Raw genomic sequence first — 27,713 nt, forward strand, 5'->3', positions numbered from 1 at the left:
TGGTTTTGGTAGAAAAATTTATTATACATACAGAATAGCCACTAACTAAAGGCAAACAAGCTAGGACAGAGTTGCGCTAGATGGAAGAGGGCAGAAGCTCTTTGGAAATCAAGCAGGTGATGGCGGCTCTGATCTTGACACCATGTCAGCCACACAGGGGCCAGGGCTGGTTCTGAGCACAGACAGCAGGAGCTGGGCGTGAGATGACCACTCCCCCAGACACTGCTTCCTTCACCATCCAACCACAAAATACAGGCTGGGCTTCGGTTGGATGCTCACCCAGGAATGGGCATTGGAAGGAAGGGATGACTTCTCCTAAGTCACCAAACACCACTTTAAACAATTGGTTTAATGAGATGATTTCCACACACTACATGAAGTTCATAAAGGTCACAATTCAGTGAAGTACAAAACATTAAATTACAAACAGCAACAGAGGTGGGCGGTGCCCTCCCCCTCCCACGCCTTCGACAGTGGCGGTGGTGGTGGGGACTGGGCCAAGCTGCTATTAAACCAGGCCCTTTGTTTCCATGTACAAAAGAATTACTCTGATCAATATTAAATTATACTGAAAACCAATGGACTAAAAAGCCAATACTATTCTATGTGAGGGATGAGTCCTTCAAAGCAGGAAGGGGAGGAGAGCAGAGGGAGGGAAAGGTTCTGTTGCTGCAGCCCCAGACATCACTCGCGCTGCTCCATTTTTACTTTGGGTGGCCTCAGGAAGGTCCGATTTTTCTTCTCCTTTTTTCCCTTCGTGTTTGCCTGGAAATTTCGCCAACTGTCCACACGCCCATCTCGACTTTCCTGAGTACAAAGAGTTTTAGAATCAGACGGCTGGCAACAAAAGGAAGAGCTTTACCTGTGGGGCCAATGACTCCAATCCAAGGGGCTAGGGGTCCTGCTCTACCCAAAGAAAGAAGCCATGTCCCCATGGCCCAGCCATCCACAGGGGTATAAGCAAGAGCCCAAGATGGCCCAGCTTCCCAGACCCTATCTCCCAAAGAACAGAAGATACAGGTGGAATGGAGAACAACAGAGTGGTGTTAGAAAAGATCTGCTGAAGCACAGGTGGCAACAAGGTTGTTTTGGCCAAGTGCTCCCAATCAGAAGCCTGAGGCAGCTGCTATCCTCCTCTAGAATCCTTAGAATCCTTTAGAATCTAGTGCACACCCTGAACATGTCAAAGGGGAATCTGTTGCAAATAGTCCCAAGTCATGCCTCTGTCTGCCATGCTGTACGTGGAACCAGGAAAATAGCCAGCTCCCACCTGTCCTTCACCTCGGGGCCTATTTCTGCATATATGAAATGAGGACAGCATCTACACTACCCTCACGGAAATACTGAAGGGAAACTGCTTTGTTAAACAAGAAAGCACTATCTAAACATGAGTTACTTTTAGGATTCAGCTGTGCCCCCAGCTCCTCTCAGCACCACGTGCTGTCATTTCCACTGCCTTCTCTTGAAAACCCCCTTCATCTTGGCCAGGTGCATTTGTCCAAGGTGCCATGACATGCTGTTCCCTTGCCCTGGTGACCCACACTACCAGAAATGAGAGTTTGAGAAGGGGATAGGAAGACAAAAAGTATTCACTGTATACCTAGCACACCGTGCTAGAACCCTGCCCTTGCCACTGAGGAATTCATCGTCTTGTTGGTGAGACAAGACTGACACATGGGAAAGAGCCACATGAGACAATGTACAAACTATATGGGACTGGCCCCAAACGTGTAACCTAAGTAACCGCCTGAGGTGGGCCTCAAACCAGTCTGATTTGAATACACAGGGGATGAAGGCACTTCTGGTTCAGGGGCCCAGGCTGACGAGCCTGACGCACAGAGAGCTCAGGAGACATGACCAGGAGCCTCTAGCAGGGCTTGTCCCAAAACCTGGGCGGGGGAGAGGGGGGACAGTGATTATTCCCATGTCTATCTGCATGCAAGCTACTGCTGCCCAGCTCTCCCTAACACAACAGAAAATGTATTGGGGGGGGGGGGGCGGGGCGTGGCGCTTATGCACACAGAACATCAGAGCATGGATGTTAGAAATGGGAAAGACTTTAAAGGTCACCTCTGCCAAACCTCTTATTGTTTCATAAAGGCCAGATCCCTTTAGACCTGCTTCTAGTCAGGTCAAGATCAGGAAGACTGAGACGATGTCTTTGGGCTCCAACACAGTGAAGGCAGAAATGGAAGAGGTACCTGAGAAAGTGGGGATGGGGCCCCCATGACCCAGAGTTCATGCAGGGGACAATCTGGGCCTCTGGGGAACAGGAAGAGGACTTCCCCTCCAGAGTCACCCCAAGGGAGGCTCTTTTGTTAACCATCTCTTCCACAAATAACTACAGCACAGGGTAGATAGAATCATCTACAAAAGTCTTACGGGAGGCAAAGAGGAAGCAAAGCTCACTTCTGACAGGGGGTAGGGGGTGGGGGGTGAGATGAGTGTGAAGTTCCAGGAAAAGCCTTCAAAAGGAGGCACTGTGAGCTGTTTTCTGAAGAATTCTGAACACCAGAAATATATTAAGAACTGGAAGACCTGGCTACTAATCTTTCCTTGACCCCAGATGAGTCACTTAACTCAAAAGCTAACACAGTAAAAAAAAATTACAGCAGAAAAGCTGGGCCGGGAGGCAGGCAGGAGATGTGGAGCCTAGACCCAGCTCTGCCATGAGGTGCTACGGTGCCCTGGGCACATCTCTTCCTGCTCTGGCAGTCTGCCCGCATGATCCATCTGAATTTTACCTCAAAGTTTTTCTGCCACTCTCTTTCTCTCTTTGCTTTTTCTTGTGCTTCAATCTCTTCTTCTCTTTGTCGCTTCCTAGAAGGAAAGCCAAAGCATGATGCTTGGAACATAAAGACCAGTGAAGACAGAGCTCAACACTGGCCTCAGAACATAAACAATGGGAGACTCCCAGGCACCCCAAAATGAACAGCCATGATTCTCCAGCCTCGCTGAGCAGGAAGGAGGCCACAGTGTTTCTCCCATGAGATGGGTCCATAAAACAAGTTACTAACATCCTGATGCAAGAGAGTTCCCAAAATGCTCAAAGCCCTCTACCAAATACCACTCCTCTTCTCCACATCATGATGAGGCAAGGAGAGCCAATCATACCCCTTCTAAATAGGAGGGAAAAGCAGGGAACAGATTAATTTCAGACCATAGAGGAGGTCAGAACCCAGACCAAACAATTGTGTCACCACATATCTACAAACATGGAAAACCATCGAGCTCTAATAATTTTATAGAAAAATGAAACTCTGGAAGAAAGTAATTGAGTGTATAAAATAACTTTCATTAGGCTATAGAACATACTGACCAAAGGAGCCAGGTGCAGATTTCATGGCTTCCATTCTAGGCTGCAGAAAGAACGGGCAGCACAGTCTTTGGAAAGCCTGCTTACATTGCTCTCGAAAGCACCTGGGATGCCCTGGCTGACTGTGGGCAGTCCTTCTGACCCTTTGAGGCTAAGGGGTCTCATTTGTAAAATGAGAACACTACTGTTTATATTTTCATAGTAGCAGCTCTAGCCAAGCTTCACTTGCATCGATCACTCACACTCCAAGGCCTACTATGATAATGGTCTTGAGAGAAGAATAAACAAAGTGTTATAGAAGCTCAGAGGAAGGAAGACAAAAAATCAAGGAAAGCCTTCAGGAGGCAAGGACAATTAAGATGGGCCACGAGGGATAAAATTCAGAAAGGATTTATTAATTCTCTATCAATCAAAAAGAATTTATTAAGCACCTACTACTCGCCAGGCTTTACAACAACCTTGCATGGCAGGTACTAAAGGGACGGGTCACACAGCTAGGGCTGAACGTGAGCTCCTCCCCCACCCAGTGTTCTTTTTACACACACACACACACACACACCTTCTACATCTTCAGAAAGATTCAAATGAGAATCCAACCCTCATAAACCATCATTTTGTTCATTTGAAAGAAAGTAAGCAGGCAGAACTTATTTATTAGGCAATACAAACAAAACCAATACAAAGGAGTCTAGCTTCCCAGATAGGGTTTAACCTGATGCCATCAACCTTACCTTTCATGCATTTCTTTTGCTTCTCTCTCTTTCCTCTTAATCTCCAATTCAGCAAAAAGCTTCATTGTCTGTTTGTAAACTGCCTGTTTGAACTATAAGAAAATAAGAATGTAAGAGAACTCAACTACTGCATTAAGTCCAAGGGAAAAGCAGATTAAATAAAATCAGGAAATTTTAACTTCTAAAACAAAGCAAAGCCTTTCTGATGCTAGTTCCCCCAGAAAGCCTGTTGGTGCCAGGGAGGCACCTGACTTGCCTGCTCAGACACAGGGCATTCAGGAGAAAGAACAGACCCTTCCTCACATGCAGACACTCACCCGCTCCTCCCACACACTTGGGGCCCACAGGGAAGCACCTGGCTTCCAAAAAGTCTAAGTACCTTCAAAGATAAATGTATCTTCACATCATCAGGTTAGGGGTTCTAAATGACATTATAAACAGAGAAAGAGAAACATCCAAAGAGGTCAGAGGAAAAGCCTGGCCCACAATCATTCCTTTCACAAGAAGTGATAGGCACAGGGCACTATGGTAAACCTAGGAAATATGGCAAATCTGCCCTAAGGAAGCTTACGATCTAATAGGGAAGAGGAGGCATAAGATAACACAGAAAACCTAGTAAAATCGCCCAGAGACAGCCAAAAGGTGAACCCCAGACTCCACATTTCCAGGGTTCTTAATGTGACATCACATCCATGGGATGGCATAGCTATACAGATAACAAATATCAGCAGCATGTGACAGGGAAACCACTGCCTTGTCTCCCCCTTCGATTTCTCCCATCTATTGTCTCTCAAGAGCAGAGTTTGTATACTTAGTGAATCCAAAAAAAAGCAGACAGCAACATAAAGAGAAAACAGAAAGAGGGCAAGGGAGCAGGAAAAAATCTGTTTCCCAGTTCTCCAAAATATTGATTCTATCCAGGCCAGAATGGTGTGATGGTAAGAGGGCTAGAGCAGGGTCTCACCACCACCGTGGCCAATCACAGCACAGGCAGGACTTGCCAATTCTATGTAACTTTGGAGACACGTGCATTTCTTTCTAAAACTCACCAATTCGGGGTCATCTTCTTCCACATTTGTAGGCTTCCCCTCTTTCTTTAGCTGTTTTTTTCGCTCTTTTACCTAAAAATAGGGGTCTTGTTAAAAGAAGACAAAAGCAGCTGACACAAGTCATAGGACAGAATGAAGGAAAGTGGAGAGTGTCTTTCTTCTCCTTCCAGTCTAGCCCTTGTAGGGTCAGCAAAGGACCAGCCCTCAATACTGCAGAGCCCAATGTCCCAGGGCCCATCAGTGACATAAAACAGGTAAGTGCCACGTCACTGCTGGGTCTACCACTCCCTCTTTTTCAGAGGGCAGCCGGGATTCGGAAAGAGAAAAGCATTAGAGGCAAATCCCTCAGGGCACCGGCAACGGCAGCAACCAGAAGTAGTGATACTACGGGAGTCCCAACAACCATCTGTATAAAAACAATACTGGGCTTTAAAACCTTCTCAAACCAACATCAAGCACAATGTTATTCCTGCTACTTCTTCCCCTAAAACCAAAATAAACCTTCAGCTCCAAACCAAGTCAATGCACTCATCCCCTCAAGAATGCTGTTATTTACCAAAGAACAGTCAGCCAACAGAAATTAGCAATGGTGCCCTCTGGTGGTCACTAGAGAGAAGTCTTGCAGCTCTCCCATTCAGGTATCCCAACAGGCTGGAAAGGCTGCCCAAAGGTATTTCTATCAGTCTATGGAATGCCAGTCACAAGGGCCAGTAAAGGAAATTTATTCTCACTGCCTGAATCCCTACGAGGCGCACAGGAGGAAAATCCCTCTTCGAGACTATTAACTGCCATGGAAGTTACTTCTCCTGGGTACCACTGCCCATGTATATCTGCTTACTCACACATTAAAAAAACATTCACTATGGTTGGTTATAAATCTTTATTTCAGATGGTCAACTAAGGTTCTTCCAGAAAGAGATCATATCTACCTGAACTCTTTCAAATGATGACATCTGAAATAAAAGGTCCCTGGTCATTTCTGACACATGGAACATTCCCAAGCAGATTAAAAATTACACAAAGAAATCATATCATTTCCCACTATTCAAAGGTGTCATAGAGTCAAGGGGAAAAAAACCTCAAAATTATCTATGAATGTCTCAGTGTACACAACACTACTCTAACTCCTTTTAGGAAATAGCTGTCCTCAAGTCCCAGCTCCAGTCTCTGGATATGGCAGCCAGTGAAGGAAAGGGGCCATTCCATTTGACCCATGGTGGGGGATACCTCCCATGTGGTCTTGCAGAATGGGTTGATATATGGGGGAAATGTGTGGTGGAAGGCTACCGGCCATCAGAAAAAGTGGCTGAGTGAGCACAGTTACAGCCACCCCTCTCCCTCTGCTCCAGCATGGCATCAGACAGCCTAGGATGTAGAGAAGCTGTTCATGACCATGGATGGAAGAAGGAAGAGATAAATACAGTGGTCTTGGCATCTGCTGACATTTGTTCCCCACCTCAGCTGCCCCCTTCTCCTGTGCACAAGGCCCGTCAGGCCACCAGAATCCCAGGACACTCACGGTATGCTCCACGTACTCTTTTCCTGCTTGAATGACATCTAGGGCTCTCTTCTTCTGCTCCTGATCCAGGAGGAGCTTGTAGGCTTTGTCAACCGCTAGTGCAAAAAGAGTATAAAATTAAAAGGTTTGCTAACACCCTCTGAAGTCTCAGCAAAGTCTGGACTTCTGTGGCCAGAAGCAAGTCTATTTTCATGGTTTACCCAAGTGCTGTTAAAGTGACTGAAGAACATGCCAATATCACACTGCGTTCCCTGAATTCCTCAGACGATATACAAATGTAAGGCAGAAAGCTACAAATCTGGAATTGCCGCAGTAATGCTCACACCCCCAGAAGAGGGAATGGGGCAGTGAGGCAGCAGTCACCACGCTGTCTGGAAAACAGCCCTAGATCCAGGCCCAGGCCCACAGAACCTGACCTGACTTCCTCAAGGTTCAGGTTTCCCCTCAGCAAAACAGAGGTGACAATGACACAAAGACAGATCTGGAAACCCACTGAGCTACGTTGCCTAATGAGAAGTATAATTATTTTTATGGCATAGGGCTTATGGGCTCAGGAAACGCTAAGCAAAGATAAAGATCTGGATCTTATAGTAATAGAAAGATTGAGGGTCAGAACTGGGGTTCAGTTCTGATACTTCTTAGGTATGTGACTTCTGAGCCTGTTGGCTGATCTGTGAAATGGGTCTGTAACACTTGTACTCCCCAGCTCCCTGACAGATTGTGAAGAAAGGGTTTTGTAACCAGAAAATACTAAAAATAGGGCCTCTCTGACAACAGCCACCTTCCACCTCTGAAGATGATGGCATCCTGAGGGACAACAAATGGAGAGAAATGGGAGAAGCAAGGGAAGACAAAAAGCCCCCTGAGAAGCCTGGTATGAAATGGTGCAGGTGAACAAAGGAACCACCCATCACAAGTTCTGCGAGTGCTGCCCAGAGTGTGAGGCAATGCTGGCGTGTGACTGACAGCTCTCTCCTTCAAAGGCAGAGATCTCACTCGGCTGCCCAGGGTGGGCAGGGGCCACAAATACCTTCAAAAGCCTTCTGTGCTCTCTCTGCGTCATCTTGGTTCTTGTCAGGATGCACCAATATGGATAACTACAACGACAAGGGGAAGAGGTCACCAGATCCAGCCAAACACCCACTAAGCCTCCCTGGCAGCATGCCCCCAGCACAAGGGAGGTCTGAAGCCCAAGGCCCCAGGACAGGAAAACACACTAAAGCACAAGTCCTGCATTCTTGTCTTAGTGCTATCCCTTACCAGGTGTGGGGCCTGCTTGGAGCCTCAATTTCTTTGTCTGTAAAATAGGGTGACTAGCACTTGCACTAGCTACCTGGCAGGCTGCAAAGGGAACCAAAAGCTCCCAGAGACTGCTAAGCAGGGCGATTTTCCCAAGACCCAGGTCTGTCCATATCACTCCCCTACTCCTAATGTACGGAGCTACTGGAATTTAGTGAATAGGGGAGTGCAATGTCCTGCAAATGTCCTGGTGGGAAGCAGTATGGCCTGAACAAGGTGGTGGTCTGTGGGTGGAGAGAGGGAGCTGGATGCCAAATATATATGGAGTTAGAAATGGCAAGATTGGTCACACGATGAGGTGTCAGGAATGACACCAGGATTGGAGGACCTAGGTGACTGGGAAGACTGCGGTGTCATCAATAGGAATCAGTAACAGGAAGTTCAGGGAAGGAAATTAGCTACTGAGAGCTATTTTGCCTGTGTTACGCATGAGAAGCCCATGGCACATCTGGCCTGACATGTCCACCAGGCAGCTGGTAACAGAGACCTAGAGCCAAGGAGAGAGTGCTTATATGAAGGTTAGCCACTGCTCCTGCTATTCTGAGTAACGGCTTGAGCACGCACCTTTTAAATGGAAACTGCCAACATCTTTGAATAAAAACAGCAATTGAGAAACGAAACGGTCAGGCAAAAAGAAGCCCAAGTCGGGGCACAGCCAGGATGTTGGAGAAGAGGCAGTGACATGCCTAAGCACACCTCAAAACCCCTCCAAACACCTTTAAGTTATGCCATAAAACAACTCCTGGAGCAGCAGAACATAAAAGGATGGAGTGAAATAATTTTCCAGCCAAAGATAACTTAGAAGGTCAGCAGGAAAGGTCTGTCACACTTGGATGAGAATGGAGCACAGTCCAGTGCAGGCTGTGCCAGCACAGCCCCAGCAAACCAGAAGCAGGCCTTAGAGCCACTGAATCAGCAGCGGCAGGAGCTGCTTCTGGAGCTCTTGGCCCACAGACAGTAAGGGGGTCAAACAACTGGTCAGAAGGAGATTACAGAGCACCGAGGCCGGAGTGTTGCTTTGTCCATACTCTGATCCGAGTCACAGCCCTAGGTGGCAGTTCCAGGGCAAGGTGTACTAGCACACCAGAGCTTGTGGCCACAGTGGATTGGGGACCCTCCTCACAGTGCCAGGGCAGAAAAGAGTGCTTGTGGTCACTCACAGACCAGAACACAAGCCAGGAAAGTAGTAAACACACCTCTCCTAAAATCACACCACCTTCGAAGAACTGAAAACTTACAGTTCCCTAGAAGTATCTCTGAAAACAGCTGCACAAAACCCCTGAGGCTTGGGACAGTGCACCTGCTACTTGGGAAGCAAAGACCTACTTTAAAAAAAGAGTTAAAAGTCAAGAAATAGGCTGGGAAAATGAGTCGACAACAGAAAAAAATTCTGACCAAAGAAAATTACTATGGTGACGAGGAAGACCAAAACACACAGTCAGAAGAAGGTAAAAAAGTCAAAGCTTCTACATCCAAAGCTTCTAAATAAAATACGAATTGGTCTCAGGCCATGGAAGAGGTCAAAAAGTATTTAAAAAATCAAGGAAGAGAGTTAGAGGAAAAATTGGGAAGAAAAATGAGAGTAATGCAAGAAAATCAAGAAAAATGAATCGACAGCTCAGTAAAGTAGACACAAAAAACACTGAAGAAAATAACATCTTAAAAAAACAGACTGGGCTTAGATTCAATCTAGCTCAGCAGATTCAATCTGGCCTACCTCTCAAAATGAGTGCCACAAATGGTGTGGTTTAAGACTACCCAATATGTTAATATTTAATAAACTTTCTTTTTCTTTAACTGTTAAAAAAAAAAAAAGACTAGGGCAAAAGGCAAATGAGGTCCCCCCCCCCAAAAAAAAAAAAACCAATGAGGACAGGAATGCCTTAAAAAGCAGAACTGGCCAAACAGGAAAAGAGGCACAAAAATTCACTAAAGAAAAAAAAAAACTCCTTAAAAAGCAGAATTAACCAAAAAGAAGTACAAAAGCTCACTGAAGGAAAAAAATCCCTTAAAAATTAGAATTGAGCAAATGGAAGCTAATGACTTTATGAGAAATCAAGAAATAGTAAAACAAAACCAAAAGAATGGGAAAAGTATAAAACAATGTGAAATATCTCACTGGAAAAACCTGAAAGCCAGGATCAAAAGAAGAGCCTAAACATCATTCTCGGTCATTCTTGCTTGTGCAAGTCCTTCCTGCTATTACGCTTTCTGAGAAGGAGTCTTCCCAATGCGTACGGGACAAATAAAAAGACCCTCTCTGGAATTAAAGGCAATATTGTTCAGGCCTGCCGGAAAGCCAGGACCCAATATTTTCAAATATGTTTTACTTTAGGGTGATGGTGGAATGCAAATAACCTCTTGTCCCAAGTTCTATAGGGTATATTGTTCATTTTGGTCACAGGTGTAATTTGTTTATTCTAAAACAATGAAGTTTGCAAAGGCCCCAGCTGAAATATTCTAGAAGTATGAAAAATATGATCTCTACAGTAATTTGCTTCTTTCATTTGCTATTCCAAAGTAGTTTTCCATGAACACTATTACTCACTTTTAATTTGTCATAATTACAACCTTATAAATACAGAAACCCTCTTAACTACATAGCTGTATTTGCCCGATGTAAAAAATGCCTGAAGAGAATCATATCCAGTAACTATTCTGCTTGTTTAGTGATTAGGCTATGAGTTCAACCACAAACATCAGATACAGCAAAAATCAGAGAAAAAATAATAGTAATCTTTTTATTTTTTATTTTTGGTAATAAAAAATAAATTTTTAAAAACTAGTAATAGTAATCTGACATTTTCCTCACTAAAGTCAAAGACAGTAGGAATTATGTTTACAACCAACAGCAACTATAGATTTATTGAGACATGATTGACATTTCCCTCCTTCCAAGATTTTCACTTCCCTAGACCTTAGTTTACCATAAGGTAGTCAGCAAGTTCATCTTAACATTGTGCCCATTAATCTTAACATTGTGCCCATTAATCTTAACTGGTACTTAAAACCAGCACTGGTTTTGACAATGAACCTCTCCCTCTCTCTTTCTGATCTTTTAGTCTTTCTGACCTAGGATTTCAATCATCTGACTCCTTCCTATGTGCTGACCTCCCTGGGGTCTACATTTCAGGTTATACTGCTTTTGTGCCAAATAAAAATGTTTATTATGGGGGGAAAAAAAGAAGTGCAAGTTTAACAAAGTGCTGGGTTTGAAAACAAGGACAGAATGGACCACTTAGGAAGGAAAACACACACACAGACACACAAAATGGGAAATAACTGAGTGGGCTCCAAGGAAAAAGTTTGGCTTAATCATAAAATGAGTGAGTCAGCAACATATTAAAAAAGCAAGAATGAAACCTGGAACATGACACCTAAGAGCTGGGAAATGCAGTGTGTTGGTCAGGCCTTTCTGAAAGTACTGGATGCACTTAGGAAGAAGTTGGAAAGTGTCCAGGAGAAGATGTGTTAAAGAGATTGAAAAATGAATTTTCAAGAAGAGGTTAGACGGAATAAGATTATTCAGTCTAAAGAAGACAATGATGAGATAACCATAACTAATCAGGAGGCTCAGAATTTCTGTAAAATGATCTGAAAAGCCATACCTATACCTGTAAGAGCAACTGTGTATGAGAATGAGTGACCAAAAGGATAAGTGAAAGGAGGACTAGATAGCTTTCCATAAGGTGCTCACACACACACACGCACAAATATTTCCTACATCTATAACATATACACATACATACATAAATATTTCCTATATAATACAGATACTAACATTTATGTGGATATGTACAATATCCATATCCTTTCCTGAAGGCCTTCCCTAGAGCACCTATTAAGGAACGCTGTCTAGTCCTTTCACTTACACTGGTAAAGGATACAAGCAAGAGGGAGGATTAAGAAAGGGAGAAAACTTGGAAAAAAAAATCACATTTGAAATATGGAAGAATATTTTTAAAAACCTTCTTAATAACACTGGAATTAAGAAATAATACTTCTCTGGACTAAAAAACACTCTTCTCAGACTTCTCCCTTTTAGGAAATAGCTTTCCTCAGAAAACTGGATTAAAGGTGATACCCCAAACTGAACTCATGTCCAGAGAAGATCTTCACCTCCCAAGTCCAGAAGTGTTCGGCACTAGAACCCACCAAAGGGAAGTGCCCTTTATTCCAACAAAAGGGAGGCACCTTTGTTGGCTCCTAATCAGTAAAGATCCCCAATACTGATCTCCCATTGATCTCTTGAGGAGAAAAGTCCAGGAGGGAATGGTATGGTGACTTGATGGCCTAACTATTCTGGAACATTAACCCAACCTGCATTTCTACATATTGGGATTCTTCTTCTTCAGGCTTCCTCTAAATGTTACCTAAAACTGTCTTGGGGCGGTCACATCTGAGGCACAGGGGACCAGGACAGTTTGAACCTTTCTCTCTCCCAGGTAAAAATGCTTAGATTTCAGATTAATCTTAAGTTAAATAAAATTGTTTCTGGAAGGGGCAGCTAGGTGGCGCAGTGAGTAGAGCACCAGCCCTGGAGTTAGGAGGCCCTGAGCTCAAATCTGGCTTCAGACACTTGACACACTTACTAGCTGTGTGACTTTGGGCAAGTCACTCAACCCTAATTGTCCTGCCTTCCTCCCTCCAAAAAAAAAAAAAAAAGAAAAGAAAATTGTTTCTGGAAGATGTGAGTCTAAAACACATGGTACAGTATATAGATTTTTTTCAACAGGCACACTTCCACTTTGATGTTCAACCACAAGGAAACCTTGAGTCCTTTGTGGCTCTAATAACTTCAGTGTAAACCTTTCAGCTGAAGGGGTAAAGGGTTATGAACATCACTGCTTAAGGTGAAGAACTGATGAGGCTTTCAGATGCTCATATCTTGGCTTCACAAGAGCTCAAACACAACCTGAAGTGATGCATCCCTAAGCCCATCACTGCAAACAGGGCTGTGCCATGCATCTGGGACTCTAGTCTAGATCTCATGTGCCACTGACAGCACATAATGGTGGCTTACCTGCCTGAACCGCTTCTTGATTTCTTCATCTGTCACTTCGGGGTCTATCTGGAGAACCTATAAGCACCAACAATGATGAGGTTAAAGCAACAAAAAAGGATTTCCAAAAATAAGAAGTTCATTACCATGTGGGTTTCTCTGAGCAAATTGATCAGTGGGGGAACCCAACCAGGCCGCAGCTACCCTTTCTCCTAGGTCATTTCTACAGTCCTCCAGTGGCTCATTTTACCAGAAGGCACTCACCTTGTACGCAGAGCCTGGCTTCCAACCCTCTCAATGTTCCTTTTTTTCCCCTTCCTCCATCGATACAGAAAAATTCTTCTACCCTGTAGATGTTTAAGCAGCTGTGCAAATGGAGAGATGTGTTCTTGGGCATCACTAAAACCCCAACTCCCACCCCAGCATGCCAACACCAATCAGGCCAAGGGCTGGGACTGAACCTCAAGGCTTCACTTCAGGAGTGAAGACAGCAGCAGTTGTGGCTGAGTGTCTAACCAGCACATTGGTCTGGTTATTCCAAACCAAAGATCCAGACAGTGCAAATCCTGCCCTTGTGAACTTTAGTTTCCTTAGTTTCCCTCACCAACAATTTTGTGAGGATCAAAAAACGTCCACCAAAGTGAATGATGATCAACATTACCAAAAGGGTCAAGGTTGAATAAGGAAGATTTCTGCTGTGCAGCCAAACATCTTCAGCAGAGCCCTGGTGGGTACCTCATCCTCCAGGCCCAGAAATAGCACTGGACGATAAAGGATCAGAAGGAAGGTGGCACTTGGGTGAAGGAGAGGCAGGCTCCCTCCACGCGGAGAGTCGCAGGACCACAGGGACAGTCAGACAGCACCTCAGAGATCATCAGTCCAAGCCCCAATTTTTACAGATGAGAAAACTGAGGCCAAGACAAGATAAAGGATGGACCCAAGGCCAAAGAGATAGTAAGAGGCAGACCTTAGGTCTGTACCAGGATACTTTAGGCCTATGAGAGAGGACTAGTTTTTATGGGAGCAAAGGAAGTCACATGGGGAATGAGTCAGAGAAGGAAAGGAAATAACAGTTATGGAATGAGGAAAGGAAAGGGATAAAAAAAGGGATAATGAAGACTCTGCAAAACTTCCCCAGCTTCCACCAGAGACCGTATCCCTGACAGAGCACTGGCATGTACCTACTCTCCTACTCCTAGCAAGGCTTCCTCCAATAGCAGGCACTGCTGCAGGCCAGGGAACATGGAGCATAGGAAGGGGGGCGGGATGCAGCATCACCACTGTCAACATCAACTAGATGGCCATGATGGGCCCGTGTCCTAACAAAGCACAGCCTGTCTGAAAGAAGGCGAGGACCTCTGACAGAGAAAGGGAGAGGCAAACACGCAAGTTCAGAAAGCACGGATGTGCCAGATCACAGAACAGTTATCTCCTGAGCCAGAGCTGAGCGAAGGAATGAAGGGACAGGCCCGGGCGACAAAAGGATGCACAGGGAAATCAGTGATCTAGGGAAATCATCAACTAACAAGCTGGAAAACCAGGAAGCCAACACAAAAATGACTAACACAAAGACAAGCCCCCAAGGGCCCCTCAAGGGACCCCGCCTATCAGCAGAAAGGTGTGACATGGCTAAGGCAGAAGCTTACGTCCATTATCTGATAACGTTATCACTATCAGATATCACTGGTGTTTTTATTGAGCTGTTTTCCTTGTTACAAGGGAGAGTTCAATTTGGAGACAGTTTAGATTTTGAGAAATGACCCTGATGTAAAAACATCAATAAAACACGTTTACAATTTTTTTAAAAGAACTAAAGATTATGACAATAGTCTCCAGAGGCAATGGGGTATAATGGAAAGGGCACTGAGTCATATCTCAGCTCCGACTTTAGCTGTGCGACTAAAAGCAATGCCTCTGGACATTTCTGAGCTTCAGTTTTCTGAAATGTAAAACAGGAATTCTACTCTTAGTATCTACCTACCACAGCTGTTGCAGAGAAAGTACTTTGTAAACCACACAGAGCTATATAAATGAATTACAATGTAACATTACCAGGGCAAATTAGAGTCCATCTAGTCATAAAATGGTCATAAAATTTTTTTCCAAGAAAAAAAAGGACTCTTTAATGATATAAAAATTTAAGGCCAAAGAAAGGTACTCTGACATTCAGAAAGATGATCTATGGAGAATAAGCAGTGGGTGTCCCATGAGCTTTTCCAAGACCAGACTGAAAGACTACTTGTTTTGTTGTGTTAAAGTAAATTTTTTTTTCAAGCTTTGAAAATACTGAGAAAGAAAAACAAAACTCCCATCACAAACACTGTATAGTCAAATAAATTTCCACATTAGCCATATTTTTAAAATAGTCTCCCTCTGAACTAAATCTCTCACCTCTCCATTAGGAGGTGTATAGCATGTTTCATCATTAGTCCTCTATGGTCATTATACTGATCAGAATTTCTAAGTCTTTACAATACTGTCAAATGTATATAAACTATTCTGGTTCAACCAGCTCATTTCTTACTACGGAAATTCTTAACAAGTCTCCCCAGGTTTCCCTGAAACCATAGCCTTCATTATTTCTTAAGAGTACAACAGTATTCCATCACATTTATAAACAAGAACTTCTTTAGCCATTCTCCAACTGATGGGCACCCCCGTAGTTTCTAACTCTTTGCAACCTCAAAAAGGGCTATATGTTTGTACATCCTTAAGAGTTTGTTTTGTTTAGAATTATTCCTGCCTTTAATCTACTCTCCTTGTTCCCCTCTCCCTCCTGTATCCCTATTTAATGAAATGTACCTATGCACCCAAATACGTGTATATTCTTTCCTCGTCTGACCAGTTAAAATGAGTGAGGTTCAAATGTCAGCCAACCCCCTACCCTTTCCTCCTTGTTTGTACAGACTTCTATTTGTGCACCCCGATTAAGTAAGATAATTTTCCCTCACCTTCCTCTCCCTTTCCTCCTCCCCCTTGTGCATTCCCCTTCCTCTCCCTTTCTATTCTTAAGATCAGCAAAACCAACAGAATCACTCCTAGGCTCTCTCTCTCTATAAACCCTAATGATAATAGGGTTCAGAAGGGACATGTATCATCTCTCCACGTTAGAATGTAAACAGTTTGTCCTTGTTTTAATTCTTTAAGACTGTTCACTTATGTTTAACTTATTATGTTTCTCTTAACTCCTGTGTTTACACTTCAAAGGTCCTATATACCTCTGGTCATTTCATCAGAAATATGTGGCAATCCTCTATTTCATGAAAGGTCTATTTTTTCCCCTGTAGGATTATATTCAGTTTTGCTGGGTAAATTATTCTTGGTTGTAAGCCTAGAACCTTTGCCTTTTGGAATATCATATTCCATGCTCTTTGCTCCTTCACAGTGGTGTCTGCTAAATCATGTGTGATCCTGACTGTGGCTCCTCTGTACTTGAATCCTTTCTTTCTGAATGCTTGAAGTATTTTTTTCTTTGACCTGAAAGCTCTGGATTTCGCTATGATGTTCCTGGAAGTTTTCATTTTGGGTTTTCTTTCAGGAAGTGATAAGAGGATTTTTTTTTTCCTATGCCACTTTGCCCTCTGATTCTAAAAGATCTGGCCAGTTTTCTTTTGGGATTTCTTGAAATATGACGTCTAGGCTTTTTTTTGGGGCGGGGAGGGGGATGTCATGCATTCAAGTAGTCCAATGATTCTTAAAATTTTCTCTCCTTGGTCTATTTTCCAGGTCAGTTGTTTTTGCTATGTATGAATTACCTTATATTTTCTTCTATTTCTTCATACTTTTAAACTTTAATATTTCTGGTTATATCATAGAATCATTAGCTTCCATTTGTTCCATTCTAATTTTCAGGTAGTTTGTCGCTTAGGCACCATTTGGTACCTCTTGATTCCCTTTCCAATTCTTTCTTCTATAGCTCTCATTTCTTTTCCAATTTTTTCCTCTAGAACGCTCATTTCATTTATGAAAACATTTTAAACTTTCTAAACTCTTGTTTCATCTCTTCCGTGAATCCTAGTTGAATTTGTGCCCCAGCAGTGTTTTTCTTCAAGATTTTGCTTGTAAATGTTTTGGAGTCATTCTCTTCTTCTGGGTTCAAGTCTTAAGCATCCTCATCAGCATAATAGCTTTTTACTGTAGGATCTTTTTTTTGTTTGCCCATTCTCCCAGGCTACTTCTTAACTCTGGACTCGATATTAAAGCTGGTGTTTCTGGAAGGGATGCTAGGTTGCTCTCTCAGTTACTTTCTTTGGGTATTAAGTACTGTGTTATTCCAGAATTTCAGGGACAGCTCAAGCTGGGGTCATGAAAACTTTCAGTGCTCCCAAGTGGTCTGATCCAAGGCAAGTCTAATCACTTCCCCCTAGATCTGAACTCTGCAATTTCCTAATCTGGGTTTGGGTCTGAGCAACACGCCTGTGGGCTTACCTCATTTGGACATCTGGAAAGCACTGTTGGTTCAGTGATGGAACTATAGGAACTGTAGGATTCCCTTTGGCCTGGGATTCCTGCCTTGGTTATTCCTCCACAGGCTTCAGACAGGGCTGGGAACTGGAACTTAGACCCCGCTCTACTCCTGGGATCTGAGCCACACAGCTGCTGACTGCTTCTGAACTTGCTTCTTGCTCATGATACAGCCTAGGGCCTGCAACCCTGGAATATCACCCTGGCAGGAAGGTCCTCTCCTCAATCCACCCTGGATCTGTGACCTGGAACTGGGAAGTGAACAGTAAAGCCACCAGTTGGCACCTGTTCCTGCACCCTACACCAGGGAAGGGCCCTCTATGCTGGATCTCGGACCTTGTCTTGCCCTGGCTCTCAGCCTCTCCCTGTGATGGATGCTCTGCATGGGGTGATCCTGGCTGAACTGTCACCGGTCTCCAGAGATTTTAGTCTGTCTCCCTATGCTGACTTGAGCTGGAAAAATGATTCACTGTGATTTCTCCCCTCTAGATTTCCCAATCAGGATTCAGTCTGGTGCACTTTTTAAATGTACCTGGAAAAGCTGGAGGTGGTATGAGCAAGCTTGCTGTCCTTTTTCCTGATATTCCACCGTCTTGAGGCAGCTAGGTGATGCAGTGGATAGAGTGCCAGGCCTAGAGTCTGGAAGACTCATCTTCCTGAGTTCAAATCTGCCCTCAGATGCTTACTAACTGTGTGACCCTGGGAAAGTCACTTCATCCCGGTTGCCTCAGTTTCCTCATCTGTAAAAGGAGCTGGAGAAGGAAATGGAAAACCACTCCAATATCTCTGCCCCAAAGGAGTCACGAAGAATCAGATACAACTGAAATGAATGAATAACAACACCATTATCACCTTGGCTCTGCCTCTCCACTTTAAAGTCTGGATGACTGTCAACAGTGAAATACAAAGGGTCCTGGTGAAGTCTGTTGGATGAACTCACTTCTTGGGTTCCTTCCAATTCTAATTATATGATTCTGTAAGATTCTGAAACTTGGGGTTCATGTCTAAAGATGAATGGGATGGAATCCAAAATATGTAAACCCCCATGATAACTCAATTTCAATTCAAGCCAATAAACATTTATTTATAGAGCACCTATGATCCCAAACAGGAAAAAGTCAACCATTCAGATTAGACTGGTGACAGCAAACTGGGAAAGATGGAAAAAGATGGGGCAGTCAATGATAGAGCACTCATGGAAAGCTAAGTACACAAATGCATTTTTGACGGAACTATGAAGTGGTAAATCCATTCTGGAAAGCAAATAAAGTAATATAAATGTAAATAAAGTAACTGAAATGCTCACAGGGATTACACTACTAGGAATGGAGGTCTCTGATTAAAAAAAAAAAAAAGCTCTATATGTACCAAAACATTTATAGCAATTTTTTTTGTGGTAGCAAAGAATCAGAAACAACTGACTGGAGAATGGCTAAACAAACTGTAGTACATGAATGTGATGGAATATTACTCTACTGTAAGAAAGGACAAACATGATAAATACAGAGAAGCATGAAAAGACTTACATGAACTGATGAAAAGTAAGCAGAGCCACAAAAACAATATACAAAAAGACTACCACAACATAAATGGAAAGAGCAACCACAGAACAATAAAAACCAAAGGTTGTAAAATCTTAAGGAACAAGCTTGGCCCCCAAATAAGAGATAATACACCATCCCCCACTCCCCCTCTGCAAAGAGTGGGGTACATGGAAAAGGTCAAATATTTTTCAACGTATTGAGTGATTTAATTGAATTTTTCTCTTCTTTCTTTTAAAAAATTCTGTTATAAGGGATGGCTGTCCAGGAAGGGGAGGAATACAGAAAGAAATCTAGATGACATAAAGATTAACTACACTAAATAAAATCTATTTTTTAAAAGAAACATTTTAAAAATTACACTGACTAAAAATATCACTGACTATAATAATGTAAAGGAAGAGAAACCAAACTTTAAATAACTGTCATGACCAATCTTAACCCCCAAAAAGATATAATACACTTCATTCCTTCTGGCAGAGAAGCGAGGAGGGAAGTGGGCGGAGAGAATATGGATGTGGGATATTGTATACATGGTCAGTTTTGCTTCACTATTTTTCACTATCATAAGGGAAGGTTTATCTGGAAATGACTAGTGAAAAAACAAAAAGTATCAAAACTTTTTTTTAAAGGCTTTATCAGAAGAGCTATGGTTTCAGGGAACATTCAATAAAGGAAGAAGTCCAGGGTAAAGAATAAAGCGCTAGACTGGAAATCAGAGGACTCAGTATCAGAGATGTAAATAAAAATTGTTTCTAACCATGAATGAATCCCCTCCCTACTCACAGCCTCATTTCCTTCATCTCTCATACCTCCCCCTCAACTCCCCACCCAGGGACCTCAGTCCCCCAACATTTCCATAATTCTACATGCAGAATAATAATAAAGAACAGTTTTACAGGATGTCTTAAATGTCTTGTGTTGTCTAGGTCAGGGATATCTCAAGTCAAATATTTTAAGTCCCTCTAATGTGTGGTACACCCCAGTAAGCACTGCACAAAGATTAAAGGAATCCTGTGCTTTATATACAAAGAGAAAACTATTGCCCAACCATATCCAGGCTGTATGTTCTAAGTTTTCCCAGCAAATTTTTAACACACACCTATGTGTAACTATAGACCACACAAATCTTCTGGCCCAGTCTCTGCCTGCATTTTAAGGATTTTTGGTCCATGTGACAGACTGTAGTTGATAAAGTCTGTAAGAAGTAGTCACAGTGAAAGCAAGTGGCCTTGACCTCATGAGCCCCTAATAATCTGCTGTCTTTTCTCTCTTCTCCTTTCTGCCAAACTCCTAGAAAAAGTAACCTATGGTTGCTGACTGACTTACCACCCATCACTCATTATAATCACAACCTAGGAGTTGAAGGAACTTCAGCTTCCCCGTAGAATAAGCCATACATAAAACAGAGTCCCATTTATAACATGTCCGAGATGTCCTCCAGCCTTTGCTTAGAAAATGCTAGCAAAGGGGAACCCACTACCTCAAGAGGAAGTCCAATACACTTTTGGACGTCTATCCTGGATCTGCTACTTTGCAAGCTTCCATCCAATGGTTCTCACTGTCCACTAGGGCCAAGTAGAACAAATCCTGTATTTCTCCCACCTGAGACCTTCAAATATTTGAAGACAGTTATCATGTCTCTCCCCCCACCCAAAGTCTTCTCTTCTCTAAGATAATCAGCTCCAATTCCTGCAAATGAAGCTACTACAGCATGATCTCAAGACACTAGCACCATGTCAGCTGCTATCCAGCTTACCACCATCTCTAAAGCAATGCTCCAGCCCTGGCATACACAAGGCAGGTGACAGCAAGGCTATCACTACTCTCACTTAAGACAATGTCCAAGCGTTCAACACATCTGTAACTTTGCTGATGTGGGTGCTCCTTCCCATAATGCCAGCAGTGACCCAGCCGTGCCTGTGACCCTCATCTAGATTCTCCTTTTACTTACACAGTCTATTATACCACTCTGTATCTCCAGGGGATACACTGGGCACATCACTAATTTTATCTTAGCTGACCTGACTCTAATACTTAATAACCTTGTGGCAATGAAGAAGTCTCTTTAACTCTCTGACCTTCAAGATTCTCATCTATAAAGTATAAGCAATCATATTTAAACTACTATGTTGTAAGGTAAGGGCTTTTTATAAAAATTGATTTGCAGTCTAGATATTATTATTGTAAAAGATTAAAATACATGTTTCACCTATGAATTTAGCCAAGGAAGTTTCTTTCCCTTATTCTAGGTGTAACAAAGAGATTCCATTTTAACATCAAAGAATGAGATTGAAAGACTGACCTCGCTTGGATCATCTTATTTCAGGCAGCCTAAGACCTCAACCCCTTGGGAGCTTCCCTCCCCACCACTAACACAAATAATTCTCTCCAAAGTCACTAATGACCACCACATCAAATAGTTTTTTTCCTGCCCCCATCCTCCTCAGCGTATGACACAATGAATTTCTACTCCATCCCCCTACCCCTTCTTGGGACCTTTCCTATCCACTGGCTTCGATAACGTTGTTGCCTCATGATTCTCAACCTCTCTCTCTTTATCTACTCCTGGATCTTCACCTTTCTCCTAAACCTTAAACATGGATGTTCCCCAAGGTTCTCCTCCAAGTCTTTTCTTCCTCTGTACACTCTCTCCCTGAATATAAATATCAGCTATAATTCTTTTTGGTAAATTCACAGATAGCATAAAAACTGTATGACAATACTCCTTAAGGATTCTATCTCCTCCCATGATTTGAATTATTATCTCCATGTAGGTAATTGCAGAACAAAACATTAATCATATATAATGTCATTTATACCCCACCCCTCCCCAATAAAAATATAACATGAGAACCACAGAAGTAGTTCTCCTAAAACATTTTTTAAAAATCTAACCCGTATAAAATGACATTAAATTTTATTAAATAAGCAGAACAATAAAGACATTAGGGAAACATCTCAATTGCAGGATGAATATAGTTATCTCTTCCACATTGCAGGGGTTAAGGGTATGATGCCCTTACCATCTAGAAAATTCACGTAAAATTTTTCAGCCCTCTCTTTGTACCAAATAAGTCTAAATTATGGTATTAAGAAATAAAATATATTGATATTATACAATACCATACATATATTTTATACATTTCGGAGTTTCTAAATTTTTCCATGTCATCTGATGGCCTACATGTGTCATCTGCAGCTTCCGCAAAATTCTCAAAAAATTCCCATAATTAATTTCTTATGCCAACCCATAATATATTGAAACCACAATGGGGAAAGTCACGATGCAGAAGGGATAACTATACACTGATGAAAATAGTGGCAAATACTAAAAGAAAGGAACCTGGGATTTCAGAGTATGGCCTTCAACCAAGCCACCCAAGTTGAATGACAAGCATCTCCTGATCTAATACCATCCGCTCTTGAAACAAGTCAAATTGGGTTTTCAAAACTCCACTTACAAAATAAATCATCTGTATGCTCTTCTGTGAAAGGACTTGATGTGAGGGAGTGATGAAAAAACAGACCAGGACTACCCCAACAATTAGAAGACAAACTCACCTCAAATGGGTTCAAGTTAAAATAAGATGATCCAGGCCGGGTCAGTCTTTCAATCTGATTTTTTGACGTTAAAACAGAATCTCTTTTTTCTATTTGCTTCACCTGGAATAAGGGAAAGAAAAAGAAATTTCATTAGCTAAATTCATTAAGTGAAACAAATATTTTAATCTTTTACAATAATATCTAGACTGCAAATCAATGTTTATAAAAAGCCCTTTCCTCACAACATAGTATTTTAAATATGACTATTTATACTTTATAGATGAGGATCTTGAAGTTCAAAGAGTTGAAGTGACTTCCCTATAACTATGGGGCTAAATATTAGAGTTAGGTCAACTACAATAAAGTTAGTTATGCAACTAGCATATCTCGACAGAGACAATATGGTATAATATAATTTGTACTGGAGACACAGCGATACCACTACTAAGCCTATACCTCAATAAAGAAAGAAGGTAAGTACCATCTATACAAAAATAGTTATTAGCAGCTCTTCTTGTCGGAGCAAAGAAATGAAAAATGGAGGGAGGTGCCCATTAACTGAAGAATCACCAACAACTTATAGTATACAAATGGAATGGAATGTTATTTAGAAATAAGAAATTATGACAGATGGTTTCGGAGAAACCTGGTAAGATGTGCAAAATAATGAACAGCGCAGTAAGCAAAACTAGGAGAACAATTTATATAGTAATTACACTGTAAAGAAAAACAACTCTGAAAGACTTAAGAATTGTTCAATGCCATGATCAACAAGTCCAGAGGATTTGTGAGGAAGCATGCAACTATATGAGAAACAGCTCCTGAGGGAAGGTGATGGATACAAGACATACAGTTTTTGGACACTGTAAACATGCGTAATTATTTTGGTAAACATGTGTGATTATTTGCTTAACTATGCTTATCTCTTAAAGGGATTGGTTTTCTTTTTTTTCCTCACTGGACAGAAGATTGGCATCAGAGGAAAGGGAACTAGCAATGGTGGTGTCAAAAAGGAAAAATGAAGAGAGGTTCATTGAAGCATTGAATGCACAGAAGAGAAGCCAATTTAGAAGGAAACAAACAAGCAGGACAACTTTGAATTGAATACGCTGAATTTATCATTAACTATTACTTAAGCAGCAAAATGCACATAGATTCTTGATTTCACATGCAATTCTCTTCTGTTCTATTTTGTAAATGGAAAAGTTAGTTTTTTGCAATTTAAATTCAGAATTTTTATGAAATAAAAAAATAAACAAATAGAGACAGAGAAAAAGGACAGAGGTAGATACCGTCCTAGACTTTAAGTCAAGAGATGCCTGTGTGGGGCAGCTAGGTGGCACAGTGAGTAGAGCACTGGCCCTGGAGTCAGGAGGACCTGAGTTCAAATCCGACCTCAGACCCCGACACACTTACTAGCTGTGTGACCTTGGGCAAGTCACTTAAACCCAATTGCCCGGCCTCCCCCCCTCCAAAAAAATTTTAAAAAAAAAACAAGAGAGAGACTTGTGTTCAAAAACCCAATGACATTTACTCATTGTGTAACATTCTCTAAGTTACTTACCATCTTGGGGGACTACATTTATAAATGGAGATAATACTTATAATTCTTACCTTACCAGGTTGTTGTGGGGATCAAATGACTTTTTTTTAAAGGCTTTATCAGAAGAGCTATGGTTTCAGGAAACATTCAATAAAGGAAGAAGCCCAGGGTAAAGAATAAAGTGCTAGACTGGAAGTCAGAGGACTCAGTATCAGAAATGTATTGGAAAGCAACTGCCAAGTCATTCTGTGAAACACCCCTTCCATGAAACACATCCTCAGAGACAGAACTCTGTAGCCTACCTGGAGAAGTGTTCTAAAGCTATATGTTATTTATCATCTCAACCCTCTGCAAAACCTAGATGAAAAGGACCTCAGGAACATGAAATCCTGATGAACATGGAGGATCTTTCCTATCCAGTTCATAAAAGTATGGGGTGCTATTTTTCCAGTCAATGCTTAGATAATCAAGTCCCATTGAGCAGATAAAATAAAACTCAGCACCAAGGCCAGAGTACCCTTTTAGGTTAAAAAAGAATGCTTGAGAAAGTGAAGGAAAACTATGTTTGGTGTCTCCAGAGTAATTCTGCTCCTTAAGTCAAAGTCACTCTTAAAGGAATAGAATTTAGAGCTGGAATCAATTTCAAAGATCCTTTAGTCAAACCCCTCCATTTTTTTAAGGGGAGGAAGCAGAGGCTGGTTAAGTAATTTGAATTACAGATGTAATGGTAATAAGATTTGAACTCAGTTCAGCTCACTCCAACACCAGCACACTATACACTATCCTGCCTCCCATTTGAGATAAGGCTAAGTCACTTCACAGAATTTTGAGTTAGAAGGTACCTTAGAAAGCACCTAGACAAAGGGTTCTTAACATTTTTTTTCTAACACGGACCCCTCCTCACAATAAAGTTTTTCAAATTACTGAAGGAAATAGTACATTCTGTTAGAGGTTAGTGAAAATAAAGATGTAGTTATTTCCCCTATCCAAGTTCACAAACCCCTTGACATTCATCTGCTATTAAAAGCCCTCAATCTAGTCCAATCCCTTCACTTTACAGAAAAGAAATCTATGACCAGAGAGGTGAACAAGGTCATACAGGTAGGAAGGAAAAGCACTGGGATTTGAGCCCAAGTCTTCTCCATCTCTATACACTGCTTCTCTTTCAACTGTTCCTCTGGAATTCAATGATACCATACCAAAGTCAAATGCCATGGAAACAATTTCTCCCAAGTAATTTTAATGGGTTTAATCTCCACTGTGGCCTCCAAACCTCTACCTTTCCTTCTCTCCTGCTGCAGGAATATGCCCACTCCCCTCCTCTCTTACAAAAACTCCTTACACCAGGAGCCAGTATTTGTAATTGAGGAAGCAAGCCTCAAGGATATCAGAGCTGGGGAGGCAAAGAGGGCTGTAGAAAGATTGCTGGGTAGTAAGCGCAGGACATGGGAAACAGCTGAAATGAATTAAAAAAACACCCACTGCCTATGGGCCTTTGAAAAAAATCACTTGCACTTATTTAGTCTGTTTCCTTTTCTGTAAAACAGGAGGAAGATTATAACACAGCCAATCTCACAGAAACATTGACACAAGTTAGTACAGTGTTAGGAATTCTGTTCTCTGAAATATGGAACTGAATTTCAAGGAGAATTCTTAACCTTTGTAGGATGACTGGTACTAAAAAAATGTTTCATTCAATTCTGAGGAGACAGGTCTAAGGGACTCTGAACTTTTCTTCTTTTAGGGCAGAGAAAAAAATTCAAAAAACTTACAGTGATTTGGTAATAAGTTCCCTCCATAGGAGGGAAATGAAATGAGGGGATTGGGTCAAATAGTATCTTTCAGATCTAAAACTGAGACATTGTGTTGGCAGGCTGCACCCCACCCCCACTACAAAAAGGGAGCTATAACATAATCTGTTAATATAGAGTGAAGGCAAAGGACTGGAGGTCAAATTCCTCCCGCTCCCTCCCAAAAAATACCCCAACAACCTCCGCAAACTTGGGGTAACACTGGGACTCTTAACTTCTTTTATTTTGGATCCTTGGGGTAGATTGGTGAAGCCTGTGCAGCACCCACCCCCCCCTTCTAAGAATAAAGTAATCGCGTAAAACAAAATTTAAAAAGTTCAGGGACATCAGGTTTCTGAGAACCCCTAGAGTAGGAGACAGAGCTCTGAACCTACAGTCAGGAAGAACTGGGTTCGAATTGCGCCCTAGACGTCTATGAGTTGAACCCTGGGCAAGTCACTTTACCTCTTAAGCTTCAGTTTCCTCATCTGTAAAATTCAGAGCACCTGAGAGCGTCAAATGAGATCAACCAATCAACATAAGTGGCCTTACCACGTGCCAGGCACTGAACTAAATGCTGGGAATATAAAGACAAGCAGACACACCTTGCCCACAAGAAACTGACGTTCTACTCTAGGTACAAGCCTAGGGATTCCATTGCCATAAAGCTCTTCCCGGGCATCTGCTGTTATTGTTCCTTCCTCCTCTGCCAAAACAAGGTGAATGGGGGTGCTAGAGGGCTTGTGGGAAACCCAAGGGCCTCAGCCTGAGGCGCTGCTCCCCAACCTCCAGCCCGAGACCCCTGCTTTCAGGTGGAAGTGGTTGAGGGGCTTCCCGAGATCTGGGGGAAGGGGAGGGACTAATACCATGTAGGAGCTGCTCCCCACAGCAAGAGGAGGGACCAAGGGGTAGAGGGGCAGGATGAGGAGTGGGAATAACAAAAAAGAGGGGAGCAAGAGGGAATGAACAGCAGCATGAGAAGGGGGGGGCAGCGGGAGGGAAGATGGGGGACAACAGCTGGGAGAAAGGGAGGAGAGCAACAGGAGGAAGGAATGTGGGCAGCCGGAGAAAAGGGGGCAACAGAAAGCAAAGGGCAGCAGCATGAGGAGGGAGGAAGGGGAAGGCAACAGGAGGGAGGGAGCGGGGTAACAAGAAGCGGGAAGAGGGAGGGAGCAGGGACCCAGAGAGAGAAGACTGGGGGGAAGAACCCGAGAGAGGACAGAAAGGGAGACTCTGGGAGAAGAGGGAGAGTGCCGAGAAGGGCGGAGGGAAGCCGGGGAAGGAGCTGGAGGGGGAAAGGGGGAGCCGGAGAGGGTGGGCCCCAGGCCCGGGAGGGAGGCGGCGACGCCAGGCCCGGCACCGCCAGCGGACCCCGAGCGGGCCTCGGGCCCTCGCTGGACTGCCAGGACTGCAGTCACTGCCGCCACGGGCCTAGCTCCGGGAGCAGCCATCGCCTTTGCCGGGGCCGCTGTCTGACTCACCTCGCTGTAGAAGGTCATAAACGCCTCTTCGGTGCTGCCGCCGCCCGAGGCCCCACTTTCCCCCGAAGCCGCCATCTTCCCCAACCCAGCCACCACGTGACCCCCGAGACCTCAGACGCTGACACACGTGACTGCGGCCTAGCGTCGGCTCAGGCTCCGCCCCCCGGCGCTCCGGGCGTCCTCTTAAAGGGCAAGTACACACTGCTAATACATTTTCTGCTTCTCAATGGCCAGACTGGGCTGGAGAGCGCGCCTGCCCGCCTGGGTCTCGGACTGTCAGCATGGACCCGAAACCCCTGCAAAGCTCTCGTAGGACGAGGCCGACCTAGGAGCTGAACAGCCAGTGGATCTGGGAATAACAAACATCACAGTCCATCCTTTGTTTGTATTCTTAGCTGTGGACCCTTGCGCACACCTTAGCCCCCATATCGG

General features: G+C 43.0%; 1 protein-coding gene across 1 annotated transcript; it reads right to left on the reverse strand.

Moving 5' to 3' along the window:
* DNAJC8 (DnaJ heat shock protein family (Hsp40) member C8) lies at nucleotides 1-27,380 on the reverse strand. The gene is made up of 9 exons (XM_036747801.1): nucleotides 27,282-27,380; nucleotides 22,486-22,587; nucleotides 12,938-12,994; nucleotides 7,646-7,712; nucleotides 6,616-6,710; nucleotides 5,097-5,168; nucleotides 4,048-4,139; nucleotides 2,745-2,820; nucleotides 1-807 (listed from the first exon to the last, which is right to left on the reverse strand). Exons 1-9 carry the CDS (start codon nucleotides 27,354-27,356, stop codon nucleotides 685-687), a joined length of 759 nt encoding a protein of 252 aa, XP_036603696.1. The 5' UTR covers nucleotides 27,357-27,380; the 3' UTR covers nucleotides 1-684.
* Nucleotides 27,381-27,713: the final 333 nt, after the last annotated feature.

Source organism: Trichosurus vulpecula, chromosome 2, assembly GCF_011100635.1.
Source record: "Trichosurus vulpecula isolate mTriVul1 chromosome 2, mTriVul1.pri, whole genome shotgun sequence".
Taxonomy (NCBI): domain Eukaryota; kingdom Metazoa; phylum Chordata; class Mammalia; order Diprotodontia; family Phalangeridae; genus Trichosurus; species Trichosurus vulpecula.

Excerpts from the sequence above, each read along its gene's own strand:
- DNAJC8 (XM_036747801.1), bottom strand. The coding sequence starts at position 27,356 with ATGGCGGCTTCGGGGGAAAGTGGGGCCTCGGGCGGCGGCAGCACCGAA. Across the intron at positions 12,995-22,485 it reads TTAACTTGAACCCATTTGAG|GTTCTCCAGATAGACCCCGA; the intron begins GTGAGTTTGTCT and ends TGGTGCTTATAG. Across the intron at positions 7,713-12,937 it reads TCAAGAAGCGGTTCAGGCAG|TTATCCATATTGGTGCATCC; the intron begins GTAAGCCACCAT and ends TTGTCGTTGTAG.